Source organism: Diaphorina citri, unplaced genomic scaffold, assembly GCF_000475195.1.
Source record: "Diaphorina citri unplaced genomic scaffold, Diaci psyllid genome assembly version 1.1 scaffold360, whole genome shotgun sequence".
NCBI lineage: Eukaryota > Metazoa > Arthropoda > Insecta > Hemiptera > Psyllidae > Diaphorina > Diaphorina citri.
Window position 1 is genome coordinate 175,481 of NW_007377795.1, and position 20,450 is coordinate 195,930.

Here is a 20,450-nt window from a genome sequence, read left to right on the forward strand (position 1 = left end):
GCTATATCATCTTTCACATATCTAGGTATCTGAAGACAACGCTTATCTCACCTTAGATCTCACATTCATCTACAATATATTTTTCGTCATTTCACCAATTGAAGAGTATGAAAACTCATTTTAAAACCAGCATTATTCAACGAAGAGGAAGTAAAGGTTAAAATTAGATGTTTTTATTGTAAATTTGTAAACTAATTTTAAAACATCAATATTTTTCGTCATTTTACCAATATTGAAGAGTATGAAAACTCATTTTAAAACCATCATTATTCAACGAAGAGGAAGAAAGGTTAAAATTAGATGTTTTTATTGTAAACTTGTAAACTAATTTTAAAACATCAAAAGAATTCAAATTTAGAGAGGACCAAGTAGCCCATATTTCTTCTTTATTATAAATCTCAACTGTCTTAACACCTACAATTTGGCAGAGAGAGTATACATATAGATATAGATATGGGGAGATAGCTGTAGCTTCTAAATCATCTGGCTCGTGACATTCTAGTGTGAATAACTGAGGAATGTGAACTCTTGAGAGAAGATATAAAAGGTCATCGAGACAAGAAAAAGTATGATAATAATGACGAGAGAAATAGAGAAGAAGTGAGAACCATAGAGAGGATTAAATAGTTATGGCTGACCAATCTGACCATTTCACAAATCCTTTGAAATGGGATAATCTTTCTGGTGATCTCCGAAACTTGAAACTATAATTAATAGGAAAAAGCCTGGCATTTCGCACAGGATAAAATCCGCCTAACAGATGTATGTACCTAGGTAGATACCTAACGAGTACACATAATTTCATTTATTTTATTTCTATTTTCCAAAGCACCTACCAACCTAGGTAGTAGATAGATGTACATATACGTAAATCTACTCAATCAATATAAAGTAAATTAATTTTTCGTAGATAAGTAGGTACAAACCTACCTAAAAAGCTCATTAAAATCAGTGCTACGACACAGGCCACAAGCGTCTAATGTAGCAGTTGTTCCATTGCTACGAAATAAAAACGGCGGTGGAACACTCATCTTTTTAAATAAATAATAAAAAAAAATTCCGTTCAGGATAAAATCAGCCAAACAGATATATGTAGGTAAATACCTAACGAGTAGGTACACATAATTTTATTTATTTTATTTCTATTTTCCAAAGCACCTACCAACCTAGATAGTAGATAGATGTACATACGTAAATTTACTCAATCAATATAAAATAAATTAATTTTTAGTAGATAAGTAGGTACAAAAAACATAAAGAAACCAAAAAAAAAATCCTACCCGCTAATAAAAAGACGAAATCTCACCTCAAAATTTCAAATATCCGCGGGTCTCTATGCCGTTGCCGGAATTGGATCCAAAGAGAAAACAAACGCGATCTCTTTGGAAACGTGAGCGGGAATTTGAATTTTCAAATTTATTGATTTTCGCGGGCCTTGTATGTGTGATTATTATGTGATAGGAGAATCATCTGCTTCTATCTTCTCTTAATTCTGCTTCCACCTCACGGAGCGCCTGTTGAGCTTCTGTGAAATTGGGGGGAAAAATTGGGTCTTTATATTAAGTAAGCTTTTTTCAACGACCACGAAAAATAGTAGGTCCCTCACGCTCAGAGCCGGAAACTTTTTCCGCCACTGGCCGGCATAGGACATATTACACCATCTTTCCTTTGATAGGATAGGACTGAATTCTCTATGATCCTTATCTCACCTACCTAGATCTCACATTCATCTACAATATATTTTTCGTCATTTCACCAATTGAAGAGTATGAAAACTCATTTTAAAACCATCATTATTCAACGAAAAAGAAGAAGAAGAAGAAGAAGAAGAAGAAGAAGAAGAAGAAGAAGAAGAAGAAGAAGAAGAAGAAGAAAGCTTACATCAAAAGAATTCAAATTCATCTCACATTCATCTACAATATATTTTTCGTCATTTCACCAATTGAAGAGTATGAAAACTCATTTTAAAACCATCATTATTCAACGAAGAGGAAGAAAGGTTAAAATTAGATATTTTTATTGTAAACTAATTTTAAAACATCAAAAGACTTCAAATTCCATTCTATTGAACCCATTTTATTCTACTTACCTAATAGTTGGGCCTCCTTCTCTTTTTGCTTCCTCTCGAATTCTTCCCGTTTTCTTCTCTCTTGCTCCAGGAGAGCTTTCTGTTCACTCTGGAGTCGTTCCAGCTCTTCCCTCTTCTCCCACTCCTCACGAAGTATCCTGGAATTCAGAAGTAAGATATAGGTTAGACTTACTTCATCATGGACACTCGTAGCTGTCTTTAAAGCCCAAAAGCAGGGCCGTATACTGTACTGTAGGCGAAACTAAAATTTAGAGCATCATTCTTTGGACCTAACCTCCGTGGCCGAGTGGTTATCACATTAGGCTTGCACGCAGGAGGCCCGGGTTCGATTCCTGGTGGGACCGAGGTTTTTTTCGGCTCTGTGCTTGGAGTTTGGGTGCACTCAGCCTCGTGAGGACAATTGAGTATCTACTTTAATCTCGATCTGCCTGTATGCCGTAACAGTAATCCACAAGCGCTGAAATCTAAAACATCAGATTCACCCCGTATAAATCCCGCTGTTGCTACTGAGGCTGAAAAAAGCTAGGGAAATCTTTGTCTCCCAAGAGGGAAATTATTCGGGAAATTTATATTCGAAATATCCCAATTCTGCGAGGATAGTGCCTTCCGTAATAAAATACCTTGTAAGAAGCTTTCGGGGGAGTTAGTTCTCATCCTTGTACGCCCGCCAAAATGTTCAGCTTTAACTTTGACCCAAATTCGGGGGCTTTCGGGGGAGTTAGTTCTCATCCTTGTACGCCCGCCAAAATGTTCAGCTTTAACTTTGACCCAAATTCGGGGAAAGCAAACAGAAGAGAAACCGTGGCAGAAGGATAGTGTTTCACTTTCGTACGAAAAGCTGGGGAGTGAAAGACTCAGGAGTGGGAAATAATCTTAAGGATAGGGAAAGTGGGAGAAAACTAAAGCAGGTGGAATGGGTAAGAGTGGGAAATAATCTTGAGGATAAGGGGAAATAAACTAAAGGGAGGGAGAAAACTACAGGAGGGGGAAAAGAAAGGGATAAATTCGGGGAAAGCAAACAGAAAAGAAACCGTGGCAGAAGGATAGTGTTTCACTTTCGTACGAAAAGCTGGGGAGTGAAAGACTCGGGAGTGGGAAATAATCTTAAGGATAGGGAAAGTGGAAGAAAACTAAAGCAGGTGGAATGGGTAAGAGTGGGAAATAATCTTGAGGATAAGGGGAAATAAACTAAGGGGAGGGAGAAAACTACAGGAGGGGGAAAAGAAAAGGAGAAAGTGAGCAGGATGGGATTTTGAAATCCCTCTCCTAAATATACAAGACAAAAAAGCGTCTTGTAAGATTTCAACTGCGGGTGTACGCCTTTACAAAATTTATTGAAAGGACTTTTACTTGGAAAAATGATATCTAGGGAGAATAAAAGCTTAGTCTTGCTGGGAGTTATAACTTTACACAAGGAGTAGACCAGTTTAGTCTGGCTGTTGGACTTCAAACAGGGTCACTGATTGAGAGGCTGACGGAAAGCGCCGACCCCGTCTGAATACGGGAAAAGGAGGGTCAGTAGTTTACGAAAAAAAAATGAAGAGGAGGCGAGAAGAAGAAAGAGGAAGAAGATAAAGAAGAATAAGAAGGAGAAGAAGAAGAAGAAGAAGAAGAAGAAGAAGAAGGAGAAACTAATTATCTGGGCTATTTTTTTCTGTCATAAAAAAAGAGGTGGCTGTCTAGTTTGTTGTAGTTGGGATTTTTGTCCTAAAAAAAATGAACAAAACAAAAACCATTTCAAGTCAAAAATAAATCACAAAAGCGGAAGATAAGAAGATGATCCGTTTAGTCTTTTTATTTTCCAAGTTTTATAAATAATTATTTTTTATCTTACACGAAATTTTTCCCATTTTGCTTTCTCTTTCTTAATATAAAGCCATTAAAGAAACTAATGTTGAGATTTTCACTTCTGACACTTGACAGTACAGTGCCCTGGGAGCTTTTAGTGTGAGTGAGAGCGGGGAAAATTCATTTCTCATGAAGAGGAGGGATTGAGAGCGATGTATAGTGTGTAGTGTGTGAGGAAGAGAGAGAGAAGGAAAGAGACAGAGGATAAGGAAAAAATCTCGTTTTTTACATTATATCATTTCTATTTTAGAGCAACTTTTTCTTCTCTATTTTCCAGAATTTAATATCATCTCTTTTTTCATTTTTTTGCTAACTTTTTTTAATGTTCTCTGACTCTCTCTCTTTCTCTCTCTCTCTCTCTCTCTCTCTCCTTCGGTCTCATTCTCTCGTGCAATTATGATAATTCTACATTTCCAGCTGAAAATTTAATATTACACCGTTTCCTTATGTAAAATTCACTCCAGACTTTCCAACATGGAACAGAACGTCATAAGTGAGAACTTCTAAATATGAAGCTGCTGAAGCTTCTTCATATTCAATAGCCGTTGGAGCTAGCTCCATCAAGATGTCACTCTGAAATCCGAACCTCGGCAATGTACGAAGGAAGTTGTACCAGTGCAGTGGTTGCAGATGGTGCTTAGATATTCCGAAGATAGTTGAAGTATGATAATTCTACATTTCCAGCTGAAAATTTAATATTACACCGTTTCCTTATGTAAAATTCACTCCAGACTTTCCAACATGGAACAGCACGTCATAAGTGAGAACTACTAAATATGAAGCTGCTGAAGCTTCTTCATATTCAATAGCCGTTGGAGCTGGCTCCATGAAGATGTCAGTGGCGGTAACTCCGAAATCCGAACCTCGGCAATGTACGAAGGAAGTTGTACCAGTGCAGTGGTTGCAGATGGTGCTTCGATATTCCGAAGATAGTTGAAGCTATTTCAAGGGAAATTGTTAAAGTTCCTTCAAAGTTGTACCAGTATCTGCTGAAGATTCTTCGAATCCAGGAAGAGCTGGCACCACTGGAATGAGGCTGTCCGAAAAGTGGAATCTAAACTCTCCAACATGGATGGTTGAATGAACCATTACTTCAAATGAACTAATAAAGATTGGAGCTGGTAATGGTACGACCGATGAAGGACTGGTCTTTCAAATTAGTCTCCTTGAGGGAGGCTCTGGAAGATGGCTCTCCATGGAACGGAATGACGGAATCTTATCTCACCGAAATCCGAACCTCGGCAATGTACGAAGGAAGTTGTACCAGTGCAGTGGTTGCAGATGGTGCTTCGATATTCCGAAGATAGTTGAAGCTATTTCAAGGGAAATTGTGGTTGCAGTTACGCTCGTTTCTTCAATCCTTGAACAAATATTTTAACTTCTTCGTTTTTTTTACTCATTTCTTCTTCCTCTTCTTCTTCTTCTTCTGTCTCCTCTTCCTCCTCCTGAAATTGTTAAAGTTCCTTCAAAGTTGTACCAGTATCTGCTGAAGATTCTTCGAATCCAGGAAGAGCTGGCACCACTGGAATGAGGCTGTCCGAAAAGTGGAATCTAAACTCTCCAACATGGATGGTTGAATGAACCATTACTTCGAACGAACTAATAAAGATTGGAGCTGGTAATGGCACGACCGATGAAGGACTGGTCTTTCAAATTAGTCTCCTTGAGGGAGGCTCTGGAACATGGCTCTCCATGGAACGGAATGACGGAATCTTATCTCGTGGCCGATGTGGTTGGTCGAAGCTACTTCGAATGAGCTCATACCAGTCGAAGATTTTTCTATGTCCTTAAACACATTTGAAGATTCGCACACAAAAAGCCCACTCTGAGGCTTAGGTGTAGGGGCAAACAGACCTAAAGGATGGGTTAAGCTTATACGAATCTTAACCCACGTTCTTCTCGGTAATCTCGATCTGCACAGGCCACAAGCGTCTAATGTAGCAGTTGTTCCATTGCTACGAAATAAAAACGGCGGTGGAACACTCATCTTTAAAAAAAAAAAATTCCGTTCAGGATAAAATCCGCCAAACAGATTTATGTAGGTAAATACCTAACGAGTACACATAATTTTATTTATTTTATTTCTATTTTCCAAAGCACCTACCAACCTAGGTAGTAGATAGATATACATACATACGTAAATCTACTCAATCATCAAATTGGTTTTCTAGAGGCATTTTACATTTTGCATTTCAAATTGGTTTTCAAAAGCATTTTGCACATCTCTGGTAAATACCTAACGAGTACACATAATTTTATTTATTTTATTTGTATTTTCCAAAGCACCTACCAACCTAGGTAGTAGATAGTAGATAGATATAGATATACATACGTAAATTTACTCAATCAATATAAAGTAAATTAATTTTTCGTAGATAAGTAGGTACAAAACCTACCTAAAAAGCTCATTAAAATCAATATTAAAATACTTAAATCTACATGCAGAACTATGTCCATTGAACTTACCACCAGAACATCATTTCGCCACTTGGTTCTCATGTTATTGATCATTAAGGAGAAAAAAAAACTGAACAATTAAAATAACCAAACACAATTCAGCACAACCAAATGATCAATTTAAATTTAATGCACAGAATATTCACACGAATTGTGTTATACGCGAGAAGAATCGTAAAATATTACGCTAAAAGTGCATTGTAAATATTTCGTAAGGGAATAATTCACACGCTTTGAGTTGATTCAATGAGACTCCGCGGGCAACTGAACCAAGAATTCAAGAATCAACTGACTCACTGAGAACTGGTTGATCGCTGGGTTCAGATGATTAAGGAGAAAAAAAAACTGAACAATTAAAATAACCAAACACAATTCAGCACAACCAAATGATCAATTTAAATTTAATGCACAGAATATTCACACGAATTGTGTTATACGCGAGAAGAATCGTAAAATATTACGCTAAAAGTGCATTGTAAAAATTTCGTAAGGGAATAATTCACACGCTTTGAGTTGATTCAATGAGACTCCGCGGGCAACTGAATCCTGAACGAATTGTGTTATACGCGAGAAGAATCGTAAAATATTACGCTAAAAGTGCATTGTAAATATTTCGTAAGGGAATAATTCACACGCTTCGAGTTGATTCAATGAAACTCCGCGGGCAACTGAATCAAGAATCAACTGACTCACTGAGAACTGGTTGATCGCTGGGTTCAGATGATTAGCGGATCAAGAGATCAGGGGACAGATTGGAGATAAAAATAACACAAACACAATTAAGATAATATACATAGGTAGTTACATTAGTTACCTAGATTTGAGAGTGATGGGAGTGGGCGTTTGAACTGCGGAGGGTCTGTAATTCTGTATGTCCACACAGTGAAAAGTGCGGACATTTTGTGATATAGGCATTGTAATTTCGTAGATTTATGTGTCCATTGCGTATATTACAAGGTGTTAGTATTTTTTATTATTGCAAAGTGAGGCAAAAGACTCGTAAATCTCACGGTCCTACAACATCAGCGGATCAAGAGATCAGGGGACAGATTGGAGATAAAAATAACACAAACACAATTAAGATAATATACATAGGTATAGTTACATTAGTTAATTTGAGAGTGATGGGAGTGGGCGTTTGACCTGCGGAGGTACTGTAATTCTGTATGTCCACACAGTGAAAAGTGCGGACATTTTGTGATGGGCATTGTAATTTCATAGATTTATGTGTCCATTGCGTATATTACAGGGTGTTAGTATTAATGTAAGCATCAGATTATTGTGAATATTAAAATTAAATTAGCCAACAACTGATCTGAAATCTTTTACCGTTTCTCCCTTCATAATAATAAAAAAAGAAGGTTAGTGCTAATTGTCTCACTTGTCATTCATATGAAAAATAAAATAACCAACATAGGATTACAGGGACGTCAGGTGTTTGGCGACTGAGACCAGTGGTCAATTTCTCATCTTTTGGTGACAGATACTTACAGGAGAACAGAATTAGATTAGTTATTACAAAGTAAAACAAATAGAAACAGCAACCAAGATAAAGAATTATAAAGAAACCAGAGAGGACCAAGTAGCCCATATTTCTTCTTTATTATAAATCTCAACTGTCTTAACACCTACAATTTGGCAGAGAGAGTATACATATATGTAGATATGAGGAGATATCTTGTAGAATTCGGCGTCCGCTTTCGATTTGACGCTCGCCAGGTACATTTCGTCTGAAAAGTCGATCGAAAAGGCACAATAGTTATGCAGTTCATATTTTTCTTTCAAATTTAGACCCGTAAAAATCATTTGATAGTCAATCCAAGATGAGAGGAATAATTTCAAAATTATTTACAAAAAGCGGAGATAACACATTGAATGCGTTAGTTTCCGATGGAGCAACATGGCATGTGGTTGGTAAGCGGATAGGAGGTGACCATCTATCCGCAGTGAACGGCGGGAATCGAACCCGCGAACTAGCGCTTAAAACGTCAACGAAGGTCTTATCGTACTGAAATCGAAGAGAGAATACTTGCCTTCTATTTTAGCTACGCGCTGTTTAGACTCTTGCTCCATCACTTTCTGCTCATACTGGATCTTGGCTATCTGAGCTTCTTTCTGAACGGCGGGAATCGAACCCGCGAACTAGCGCTTAAAACGTCAACGAAGGTCTTATCGTACTGAAATCGAAGAGAGAATACTTGCCTTCTATTTTAGCTACGCGCTGTTTAGACTCTTGCTCCATCACTTTCTGCTCATACTGGATCTTGGCAATCTGAGCTTCTTTTTCCGCCTCTATGACTGCTCTCTTGCGTTCAGTTTCGGCATCCTTCTCCACCACCTTCTGATGCTGAATGGAAATCAGGAGCTTCGTCTTCTCAGCCTCCCTGAAAATTAAGAGGAAAACAAGGACAAAAGATCAGAGGGTTAACATTATTTATTATTTTCGTCGACTTTTTTTTTTATTTAAATCCCTGTATATTTAATCAGCTTTTAATCAAGTAAATGCACATACAAGACAACTCCAAGTATTGTGGAACTTCTATCTATACATTTAATTCACACAAAGTCTGTGTGCACTTCATGTTACGTGAAATAATACATAATGAACAGTTTTTTTGCTTTTATTATTTTCATCTCACATCGTTTTCCAATCTAGACAACTATATCAACTGCCTATACTCACATGAGCTCATAATTTTTGCGAATAGTCTCTGGAATCTTTGGCTTGGTTACTCTCACAGCCTGGATGAACAATCCTGGAGCCATTTCATTCAGCTCTCTTTGAAGGGCAGTCTTCAAGTTTTCATCTATTTGGTCGAATAAATCAATGTAAACCTGAGAATTAAAACAATCAGTGTTATCAATCTATGATGTTACCTTAAAAAAAAAAAAAAAAACAATAATAAATAAATAAAAAATAACTGATCTACCTAATGATATGGGTTTCTTGCCTTTGTCAGATAGATGAGAAGAGATAGGTACATAGTTACTTGAAATAGGTATAGGCAAGCTATTGAGGGAAAAAATGTGTAGGTAGTTCATTACTTTTAGTTTAGTGCCTACTCACCCACTAAATTTATGGCATGTCTCTGGCATAATATCACAGAGAATATAAGCATCCAGTTAGGTAATTACCTCATGTAAATTGTGTATACTACAGAATTGGTTGAGCTCATGATGGACTTTGTTGAATATCAGAGCCTTATCATAGTCTGCTGTATAGTTCTTGACGATATCATACACACTGGAAACACTGAGTACATTGACAACTTCAATCCGATCAAAGTAAATCATGACACCCCCACTGGTACCACAGGGGACATTTTTCACCTCATCGGTTTGTAATGTGACCTGTAACCAAAGATATCTAATTAGGAATGTTTAATACTATTCTAAAGAGGTAGTTGATCCATACTTTTACTGTTACAAGTAATTATTCATACGGATGAGAGGGTTTATAGATTGATATTTTAAGCTTAAGATATATTTTAAGGCTGTTTGTTCCTACATCTAATCCTCAAAGTGGGCATTTTGTGTGTGGATGATAGGGTTGGTTTATTGTCAGGTGAACTTTACTACCAAATCTAATTTAAAAAATAATAATAAAAAATAAATGAAGTTTTCCCATAATATTTTCTTCTCCCTGAAAAGGTAAAACCAACCTGCACATGTCTGAATGTTGTAATGAATGGAATCATGGCATGAAACCCTGGTCCACTGATTGTCGAGAGCAGAGCACCTCCTCGGAAGTAGACTCCCACATGACCCTCTTCTATTTTGTGGAACGAGTAGTTGAATACGAGCAGCAGGGAGAAGAGAGAGACAATTCCAACGAGCAAACTGTCTGCCATGGCTCTGGGGAGAGAGAATTGTAGACTCCCACATGACCCTCTTCTATTTTGTGGAACGAGTAGTTGAATACGAGCAGCAGGGAGAAGAGAGAGACAATTCCAACAAGCAAACTGTCTGCCATGGCTCTGGGGAGAGAGAATTATTTTATTAAATATTAATACGAGCAGCAGGGAGAAGAGAGAGACAATTCCAACAAGCAGACTGTCTGCCATGGCTCTGGGGAGAGAGAATTAAATACGAGCAGCAGGGAGAAGAGAGAGACAATTCCAACAAGCAGACTGTCTGCCATGGCTCTGGGGAGAGAGAATTATTTCATTAGATTTTCACTCTTGAAAATCCAACTGTCCTTTGGCCACCTGAGTTGGTATATGTAGTTACCATCTAGCAAAATAAAATTGCCTTGCTTGTAGGTGTACCTAGTCTGTTAGTTACTCCCTGTACCTACAAAATGAAAATGAATGGCAAGCATTTCCTTACATTGATACATTATTTAAAATTAATTAAATTAGTAGGTAGATAATAGAACACTTTTGAATACTCACTTACCTGACTTATCACAACTGGGTTTATTTTTCTAGACACTCCTTCTCTTCTCCGATATCCACTCTTGAAAATCCAACTGTCCTTTGGCCGCCTGAGTTGGTATAGGTAGTTACCATCTAGCAAAATAAAATTGCCTTGCTTATAGGTGTAGGTACCTAGTCTGTTAGTTACTCCCTGTACCTACAAAATGAAAATGAATGGCAAGCATTTCCTTACATTGATAAATCATTTAAAATTAATTAAATTAGTAGGTAGGTAATAGAACACTTTTGAATACTCACTTACCTGACTTATAACAACTTGGTTTATTTTTCTAGACACTCCTTCTCTTCTCCCAACAACAAACAATATTTATGTCAGGTGTTTGGCGACTGAGACCAGTGGTCAATTTCTCATCTTTTGGTGACAGATACTTACAGGAGAACAGAATTAGATTAGTTACTACAAAGTAAAACAAATAGAAACAGCAACCAAGATAAAGAATTATAAAGAAACCAAAAAAAAAAAATCCTACCCGCTAATAAAAAGACGAAATCTCACCTCAAAATTTCAAATATCCGCGGGTCTCTATGCCGTTGCCGGAATTGGATCCAAAGAGAAAACAAACGCGATCTCTTTGGAAACGTGAGCGGGAATTTGAATTTTCAAATTTATTGATTTTCGCGGGCCTTGTATGTGTGATAGAATCATCTGCTTCTATCTTCTCTTATACCTACAACTTGCTAAAAAATCCTATTATTACGAATAAAATGAAATAAAATTAAAACTAAGGCATTTGTGTATTACCAAACAGGTATGTAGGAGTACCTATTTAACCATTTATTTTAATTTAAATACAGAGAGCATAGAAAAATCTATAAATTACATAAATTTTATACAAAAGAAAATCTTAGTGCTAAATTAAACATGGAATTTTATTCAAGCATACTTTCACATATGCAGTGGAGTCTGTATGACGTTTTAGTGGAAGTAGTTGAGTTTTATCAAAATGAAAGCATAATGTAGGTTTGGGAGAAAGACAAAGAAATAACACAAAGACGCACGCAAATAATTGATAAATCGGAGAAAATAAACATGAAAAACAAAAAATTATTGTGTCCATGATTAATTCATGATAGAATATTATTTTATATTCGTCATAGGGGACTATAGCTGATACTGACTGCTACGTAGACCTACATTAAGTATAGGTAACAAAGAATAGAGGACCTTGAAAATAAACTCGTTTATAACTGTGGAAATTTTCCTTTATGGTAGCTAGGTATTCTCATTTACATATTTTTTGTTTTACAAATCTGAATTGTGTTGTTAAATTTCCCGTTGTTCTTTCTTTGTTACAATTGACCTCAAAATAATTAAAGGAGGGTATACTTATGACCAGGTAGACAGTCCTACTGTACAGTAAATGTAAGCATCAGATTATTGTGAATATTAAAATTAAATTAGCCAATAACTGATTTGAAATCTTTTACCGTTTCTCCCTAAAGGTTAGTGCTCACTCGTCATTCATATGAAAAATAAAATAACCAACATAGGATTACAGGTTATTGACAGAGAAATCCGTGCAAAAGCAGACACCTAACAAAAGTAATAAGTCAAGTTAATCATTAGAACTTGTGAGATTCTCAATTAAAAAGATAATGGATAATTTATTTTTGCAAAACAAGGCATTTTACATCAAATGCCATTCCTGGATTTTTCATTCTACCTGTATTTTCTCCCCTCCTCTTTCCCATAACTTGTCCCTCTTGTTTTTCTATGTGTTTACACACTTTGTCACTGTATTTCGTCTTCCACCCTTTTGTACTCATTTTCACCTTTTGCTCGAGGGCCCTCTCTACAAACATGTGATTTGTCTCCAATACCTTCACACTACATAACTTGATTCAATAGCATGTCAAATGTCAACTCATTAGTGACCCTTGCGGTCATCAGGTGTCAATTCAAGGTCGGAATATTGTCAATGCCACCATACCTGAAACCCAAAAGTCCCCATTCGCATTAGTAAAAAAAAAAAAGATGGATGATAATAGTAAGTACCTAAAATACACACAAGTATGATCAGAAAACCTTCCTCCTTGGAAGGAAAAAACCTCCTTATGCCAGCCTAGCATAGAACTTTGGATTAGGTAGGTTGGAGATATGAAGAACAAAATAAGAATGTAGGTGAAGAAGTTAAACAACAATGAAACTTTGATGGACTTGTGTAGTTGTTTAAACTCTTCAAAAAATATCCAACTTGGTTAGTCGCGCGTCTGCCTTGTAAGCGCAAGGCCGCGGGTTTGATTATCGCCCATGGCGGATGTTATCCTGAACGGATAATGTTCGTTCTCGGAACGGCTGACTTCCTGCTATTCTTCGATTTCGGAACGATAATACCTTAGCAGTTACAGTTCCCTCTTTCAAACCTTTTTGAAAATAATAATATAAATAACATTTTTAGGCCTGGGTCCACAAAGTGAGTCTAAACTCCGTTTAAGTTTTATCTCGGTTTACTTAAGCAATCTGATTGATTGCCTTAATTTTTAGATTTTTTTTTTTTTTTAATCAACCAATCAGATTCCGGGGGGATCTGACTTGCGTCCCGACTGTGAAATCCGAGTTGCGTCCGTCCGATTTGCGTCCCATTTCTGAAATTTTATCATCCGAGTTGCGTCCCTGAGTTACCTGAGCTAGAACTATGTACTTTATATACTTATCCTAGTTTGAAGGTATACATGTAGTACAGGGTGACAAAAAAATACTGCACGCAGCATTTTTTCAAAATCAAATCATTCACAACAGTGGATCTTGATTTTTAATTTTAAGTTCAATGCCTCTCGGATAGGTACCTATCTATTGATCCATGCGGTTAGAGTTGCGGTCTTGTAATCTGGAGGTTGCTCGATTGAGGTTACGCACGACATGATTGTTGTTACGTTGTGAATTTGGTCTACTTCAAATAATCAACACACCAAATTCTCGATAGCTGATCATAAAGAACATGAATAAGCTGATGAAGAATATGAAGTCTGAATTACTAGCTATAAATTGAACAAACAAACCAGTTCCAAAGATTTCGGAAGTAGCATGCGTCAAAGACCACTCCATACCACAATTTTCTACCAATTTTACCCTAATTACCTACCAACTTAAATCATGGAATCTTCATGTATCACTATTTTAAAAAAGATCAGCATTTGAACCTGAAAATCCTCATAGAGGAAAAATCAATTATTATTCAGACTTACAAAGATCTCCCGTAATCTTCAGTAAGCATACTAAAAAAAGACCTATGAACCCCACGATTTTACGACTACACTGAGGGACTGTGAGGGTTCTTTACAGAAATATACAAAAGTTTGAAACACAGTGCCTATCCAGGAGGAAAAAATAAACAAAACTTGACGGAAAAAGGAACAATTTTGAAAGTAAGAAGGGAGAACCGTCCACCAAACAATCTGATAAAAAAAAAGGTGAGAGACGAACTATAAAGTACAGAACGAGGTATACCTGTACCTTGAAAGTCATTCTGGCAGCGTGGAGAGAGTCAGAAGTTGGCCGCTGCTACTTTTTCTGTCGCGAGGAAAATTCAGCCCTGCATTATTTTCATTGACGAAATAGGTGAGACAGCAAGCTGCTTGATTTTTCCAAGTACCTATCTGATTAATGAGGATTGATTTTCAAGAGGTTTGATCTAGGGAACTGTAACAACGGAGATCTTATCGTCCCAAAATCAAAGAGAGAAAAGACATAGGTAATAGGAAAAAGCCAGTCCTTCCAAGAACTAACCTTGTCTGTTTAGGATAAAGTCAGTCCCGGGCGGAAATCAAACCCGCGACTCAGCGCGTACAAAGCAAACACTACCCTCCAAGCTTACTAGACTGGCAAAAAGAAGTTTCAATTCTGATTGTGGTTCTAGCCATTAGACCAGGGATCGCCAACCCATCAATCGCGAGCTACTGGTAGCTAGGTAGGTTGAAATGATAAACATATACTTCTTCACTATTTGTAAAATATTCTGGGTTTTATTTCATTTTCATTTTTTTATGGACTAGTCGACTCTATTTTGAACTGTTTTTGAGCAAACAAAAATAAATATAAAATGAATTTTAAAAATTGCCGCCGGGACAGCTATCTCACGTCGTCCGAGCTCATCTCAGCCCTGTTCATAAACACACCCTGAAAGACATTTATGTAGTCCGTTTATTTGAAGACATACACATTTCGTTTCCTCAGATTCATTCCTCCGTGCCCGCTCATCCTCTGATCACGAGGCTACTGCCATGATGAAAGCTCAGTTTATGTCACTGTGGGATGGTTTGGCCACGGATAATGAGTGTGTATGTATCGTCATGGGAGCCACTAATAGGCCACATGATTTGGATCCCGCCATTCTACGCCGGATATTATATTATGTTGGTTTTAGATAGACACAAATATGTAACAATGATATTGAATGAATGTTCACACTATCTAAGACTGAGAATGTTCTGATACTATTCAAGTAAGACTACAAATTTATACTTACTTGTTTGGTGACATTGTCATAGATCTTTATCCGGAATTTATCTGTCACACCACAGTTGGAGGGATAGGGTGCATTGTGTCGGAGAATGAAGTCTTTACAATGTTTTGGTTTAATACTGCCACGAGGTTCAACCACAGTATACTTCTCATCTCCTGTGACAGTGCTGAAAACTGGGGAAAGGAAAATACTAAGTGATTAAAGTAAACTACAGTTTCCTCAAGTAGAGATCATTTCTTTAAAGCTCCATACTGTCAACTATGAAATCTGTTGAAATTTAAACATAAAGTACAGTAATATTGTTTGTTTGTGTGGTTTTTTTTTTTTTTTTTTTTTTTTTTTTTTTTTTTTTTTTTTTATGAAGTAGGTAAGCTGGTAGTAATGTTGCAATACCTACATCAGTACTTATTAGAAACATATACTTACCTTGGTATGAGATGTCAATATCATAGGGATTCAATACTGTCACAGTATTGGTATGTTTTCTAGGATCTCCAATGTAGAATACTACTTCTGTATTGGAGACAAATACGGGTACATGACCTTGCAATGGCCACCCTGTCTGCATTCCATATAGATTTTATCCTAAAACCATTGGAAAGAGAATAAAATAAATAATAACCGAGAAGTTAAATTTTTTAGTTACGAGTAACATACCAGGGTCATTCCTTAAAAGTGACTTCACATGCTATTTTTTATACTGTGTCAGATCATTCAAAAGGTAATACTTAGGTAGTGGAAAAAATAACAAAATGGGACAACAGAGTCAAACCAGGGGTGAACCAGTCAAATCACAGTGTTTGGCAAGAATTATAAAGATTCTTTCTTTCGTGACAATGGTCTTGGTTCTCTATGTTTATGTCATTAATCTATGGTATTACTTACACAAAGCAGGAGCAATCAAATTTGAGAGCCCTAGAGAATCTAGACTTCTAGAGATTGATATTCTTGGACAAAACCTTTGAACCTCTCCTATTACATATTGCTTGATCTTCTAAATTCCTGAGGTTAAAGAATGATTATATCTACCAAGTATCGGGTACAAAGCAAGGTATCAAAACTGATTAACTGAATATTAACTTGAAATTTTGACAGTTAGGTAATTCTACTTTATTCTATATTCTCTTTCTCTTCTTTTTCTTTTTTCTTTTGATAAAAAAATGTTATCTCTTGTAGGTACCTAACTACCTACCTACTTTTTTGTTTATAAAAAATGGGGTGAATGCGCATGCGTACTACATGGTTGTCAGATGTGGCATTTAAAATTTGCCGGCGTCGGTAACAAAAAGTGCCGCAAAAATTTATTATTCAAGTTTCCATGGAGGTATGAATATTTTATTCATACCTCCATGCAAGTTTCATCGATGCGTACTACATGGTTGTCAGATGTGGCATTTAAAATTTGCCGGCGTCGGTAACAAAAAGTGCCGCAAAAATTTATTATTCAAGTTTCATCGATTCTCATCAATGGATTCTAGAATCAAAATCAGTGCATCAGTGGGAAAAAGAAAAAGGTCAAGAGGCAAGAGGCCAAGAGGTAATAAAAGAATAAGAGAGGTTTGTGAAGAAATTGACGAATTACTACGAGTAACAAGTACTGAAATACAAACAATAGAAAGAAGAAGGGAAATTAAGAAAAAGGTAAGAAAACTCACCAGTTCCTGGAGCTAACTTAGTCAAATCAGATGAATTGATTATCAAGCCATAAGAAGTACCTACAGGAGTGGTTTGACTCAGCGCTGTCTTGTCCAGTTGTCCACACAATCCATGAAGGAAGACAAAAAATACAAATATCCAGCTTGTTTAATAACATCAGTGGTACAATGAACTAAACAACTTGTTTCAAAAGAAGGCCTGTACACTGCCCTGAATTGGGTCTTGTAATTTGACGAGTTAAACTAAAATGGCCAAAAGTCATGGTTTTCTACACACAAGGTTGTTGATCTCAGCTGCTGTCTTCTTTGTATTGAATCTGTATTTGACCCATCAAATTCAACTAATTACTTATTTATCAGTTATGGTGAAACAAATATACATGAAATATAAAAATCAGCCAGTTAAAAAACTCACATGGTTGGTTATTTAATGATTATGATGTACTCTTATTTGTTTGTTCTAGGTGTCAAAGATGTCAGGTAAGAACAGGGAGCCACTGTTTGTCATTCCCCTGTCAGAATTTGTGTTCAGCTTCATTTTTATATCATTATGGTTCATGAATAATGTGTACTTCTCCATACAATATGGCATCAACTCACTTTTGGACTCATCAGAAGGTGCATTTGTTTGACAATCAAATTTACCCTAATGATTCCTGACCTCCATTCTGACCATTTCAGGGGAAAAAATGCATGCCTTTTTTCTAATGACTTTAAAAGTACAGAATATCTTATCCCTAAAGGGAATTTAAATGAAAAATGCATTTTATACAAGAGAAACCTTGAAAAATAATTTCACAACCATCATATATTTGTAACCATCATAACAGTGCTCCTGTACACATCTTTGTTTTTACAGGTTCAAAATCAAATGAGCTTATAGTAAATGCCATCAAGCTTGGTGTTGTTGGTGTCTCTTCATATTTCCTTGTCAAATGGCTTGTCAAAGAGTTGGATCCAACCAAAAAGCAAAAGAAAGAACTCAGAGATATGGTAAGATTTGTGCTCTAATTCTATGTAAGTTATAAAAAAAAAGAACCAGTTTGGTGGACTACTCAGACAATGTGTCATACCCTAAAACATGTAGGTGACCACATGTATTTTTCACTATTCAACTCCCTTTGGTATTGGGAGTTAGGATCTGACTCATTAGCTGAGTAGTTCACTGAAAAGGGTAGTTCTTTTTTATAACTTGTTCACTATTTACACATATCTAAAGGAAAATGATTAACTTTTGTTCTGCTCCAGCTCAAGAATAAAATGCCTTATCCTACACTGCCACATATTTTAATGAAATGTTATCTCCTTTGTGTTTCAGGCTGAGAGGAAATTGAAGACCTTGAAAATAAACATGGATTCTTTCACAGATCATGAAATGTCCATTGCTAGTCATCTAGTTGATCCTGCTGATATTAACGTATCATGGGAGCACATAGCTGGGCTGGATGGCACCATCAAAGATCTAAAGCAAACAGTTATTTTTCCTATTAAACACAAGGAAATGTTTGCCAAATCTAAGCTTACAAAAGCTCCTAAAGGTACTTCATTATTATTTATGTACCTTTTCCTCTCAATCAATCTGATTCTCTTTTTATTTGTCTTTTTCCTTGTACAGACGTTTTTCGTCAGCCTCTCAATCAGCCCTAGGGTCATTGCTTTGTTCTACATTTGGTTTGGGCTACAAAAAAATTACAAGTGGATGCTCTCCGCACTTAACCTTTTGCTATTTATTTATCAAGGAAAATTTCAGGCTGGTATCCTTCCTGGTATCCTCAGGCAGACTCCATTTCCTTTCTTCTCAACCATTAGATGCATAGGTACTTTTACTATGTGAGGAAGATTCGTACCTATAAGCTCAACCCATTAAATAAAGTGGTGCAATATTAAACTGTTGAGACATAGGGAATAAATGTCCTAATTTGACAGTCTAAATAAAGCACTAATAATAATAATAACCCATCCTTTGGAACAGTTACCCCTACATCTAAGTCTTAGAGTGGGCTTTCTGTGTATGGAGTTAAGCTGCTTTTGCCAAATCTAAGCTTACAAAAGCTCCTAAAGGTACTTCATTATTATTTATGTACCTTTTCCTCTCAATCAATCTGATTCTCTTTTTCTTTGTACAGACGTTTTTCGTCAGCCTCTTAAACAAGTGGATGCTCTGTGCACTCAACCTTTTGCTATTTTTTTATCGAGGAAAATTTCAGGCTGGTATCCTTCCTGTTTAAAGTCCCCCAGGCAGACTCCATTTCCTTTCTTCTCAACCATTAGATGCATAAGTACTTACTTTTACTATGTGAGGAAGATTCGTATCTATAAGCTCAACCCATTAAATAAAGTGGTGCAATATTAAATTGTTGAGACATAGGGAATACATGTCCTAATTTGACAGTCTAATAACCCATCCTTTGGGGCAGTTGCCCCTACATCTAAATCACTTTTGGACTCATCAGAAGGTGCATTTGTTTGACAATCAAATTTACCCTAATGATTCCTGACCTCCATTCTGACCATTTCAGGGGGAAAAAATGCATGCCTTTTTTCTAATGACTTTAAAAGTATTTTTTTTTTTTTTTTTTTTTTTTTTTTTTTTAAACTAGGCACCTAATCGAACGAGATCTTCTAATAATTTATTAGACGTATTTTTTTAAATTTGTCATTTAATTTGACTGGATGTTGGGGCTTACGAAGTTGTATTGTTTCGTGATTGAGATTAGGTAGATTACTTCATTATAGGATTCGTTACCTTGGAGGGTAGCCCTTCTGCCATATAAGCGTTAGGTGGCGGGTTCGATTCACGCCCGGGCAGAATTCATCCTCAACAGATAAGGTTCGTTCTCGGAACGGCTAGCTTCGTAGATTCGTATAAGCTTAACCCACATTTTAGGGCTCTTTACCCCGAAATATAAGCCTCGGAGAGGTCTTTTTTGTACGTCTCATTGCTGTTTTCCTCCTCTCTTTGCTTTAGAGGTGATAAGCCCTCAGCAGTTACGTACAGTTCCCTTTATCAAGAGTGAGAATATCATCACCAACAACAAGAACAACAGCAATAATAAATAATAATAACAATAATAATAATAAAAAATAGGATTAATCTCAATCAGATGATAATCCGAAGTAAGCCCCGACCTTAATGATATGGCTACTTTTGCCCACCAGTTTTATTCGGTCGAAGTTTCGAGATGGTCAAGATTTGGTCATACACACAAAGACACAGGTAATCCAATTTATTTAAATCCATTTGAAAATTTGGCACGAGTCCAAATCTAACATGGAATGTGTGATACCTGAGACCTAGGATTACTTCCTGGTCTTTACCGAGATAAAGACATGCAGGTATTTTGTTTACTTTGGAAGTTTAGAAGTAAACATTAGGTCGAGTTTATGACTTATGCTTCCTCAGATATGAGAGAAGAGGGAGTGGTGTGTTGTGAGAAGTGAACGGAGGGTTGGGCTTTTTGAAAATTTATTTATGGGGGGGGGGGGGGGTGTGAAAATA

At 36.6% G+C, this 20,450-nt stretch overlaps 4 protein-coding genes across 4 annotated transcripts in view; 2 read left to right on the top strand and 2 right to left on the bottom strand.

Moving 5' to 3' along the window:
• Positions 1-4,381: 4,381 nt before the first annotated feature.
• LOC103508028 (erlin-1) lies at positions 4,382-10,249 on the bottom strand. The gene is made up of 6 exons (XM_026822749.1): positions 10,057-10,249; positions 9,530-9,745; positions 9,078-9,229; positions 8,597-8,778; positions 8,048-8,124; positions 4,382-4,510 (listed from the first exon to the last, which is right to left on the bottom strand). Exons 1-6 carry the CDS (start codon positions 10,243-10,245, stop codon positions 4,382-4,384), a joined length of 945 nt encoding a protein of 314 aa, XP_026678550.1. The 5' UTR covers positions 10,246-10,249.
• Positions 10,250-13,772: 3,523 nt separating this feature from the next.
• Positions 13,773-15,201, top strand: LOC103508029 (ATPase family AAA domain-containing protein 1-like). Its single transcript, XM_026822750.1, has 3 exons — positions 13,773-13,811; positions 14,296-14,392; positions 15,008-15,201. The coding sequence occupies exons 1-3, from the start codon at positions 13,773-13,775 to the stop codon at positions 15,199-15,201; spliced, it is 330 nt and encodes a 109-aa protein (XP_026678551.1).
• Positions 15,202-15,226: 25 nt separating this feature from the next.
• On the bottom strand, positions 15,227-16,481 carry LOC103508030 (motile sperm domain-containing protein 1-like). Its single transcript, XM_008472556.3, has 3 exons — positions 16,182-16,481; positions 15,723-15,881; positions 15,227-15,469 (listed from the first exon to the last, which is right to left on the bottom strand). Exons 2-3 carry the CDS (start codon positions 15,862-15,864, stop codon positions 15,282-15,284), a joined length of 330 nt encoding a protein of 109 aa, XP_008470778.1. The 5' UTR covers positions 15,865-15,881; positions 16,182-16,481; the 3' UTR covers positions 15,227-15,281.
• A 252-nt stretch (positions 16,482-16,733) lies between these two features.
• LOC103508031 overlaps positions 16,734-20,450 on the top strand; it is a 5,238-nt gene continuing 1,521 nt past the window's right edge. Inside the window, exons 1-4 of the mRNA XM_026822751.1 lie at positions 16,734-16,937; positions 17,416-17,569; positions 17,811-17,944; positions 18,270-18,489. Of these exons, the coding sequence (XP_026678552.1) occupies positions 16,764-16,937; positions 17,416-17,569; positions 17,811-17,944; positions 18,270-18,489 (682 nt within the window). The 5' untranslated portion in view covers positions 16,734-16,763. The remainder of the gene's footprint in view (positions 16,938-17,415; positions 17,570-17,810; positions 17,945-18,269; positions 18,490-20,450) is intronic.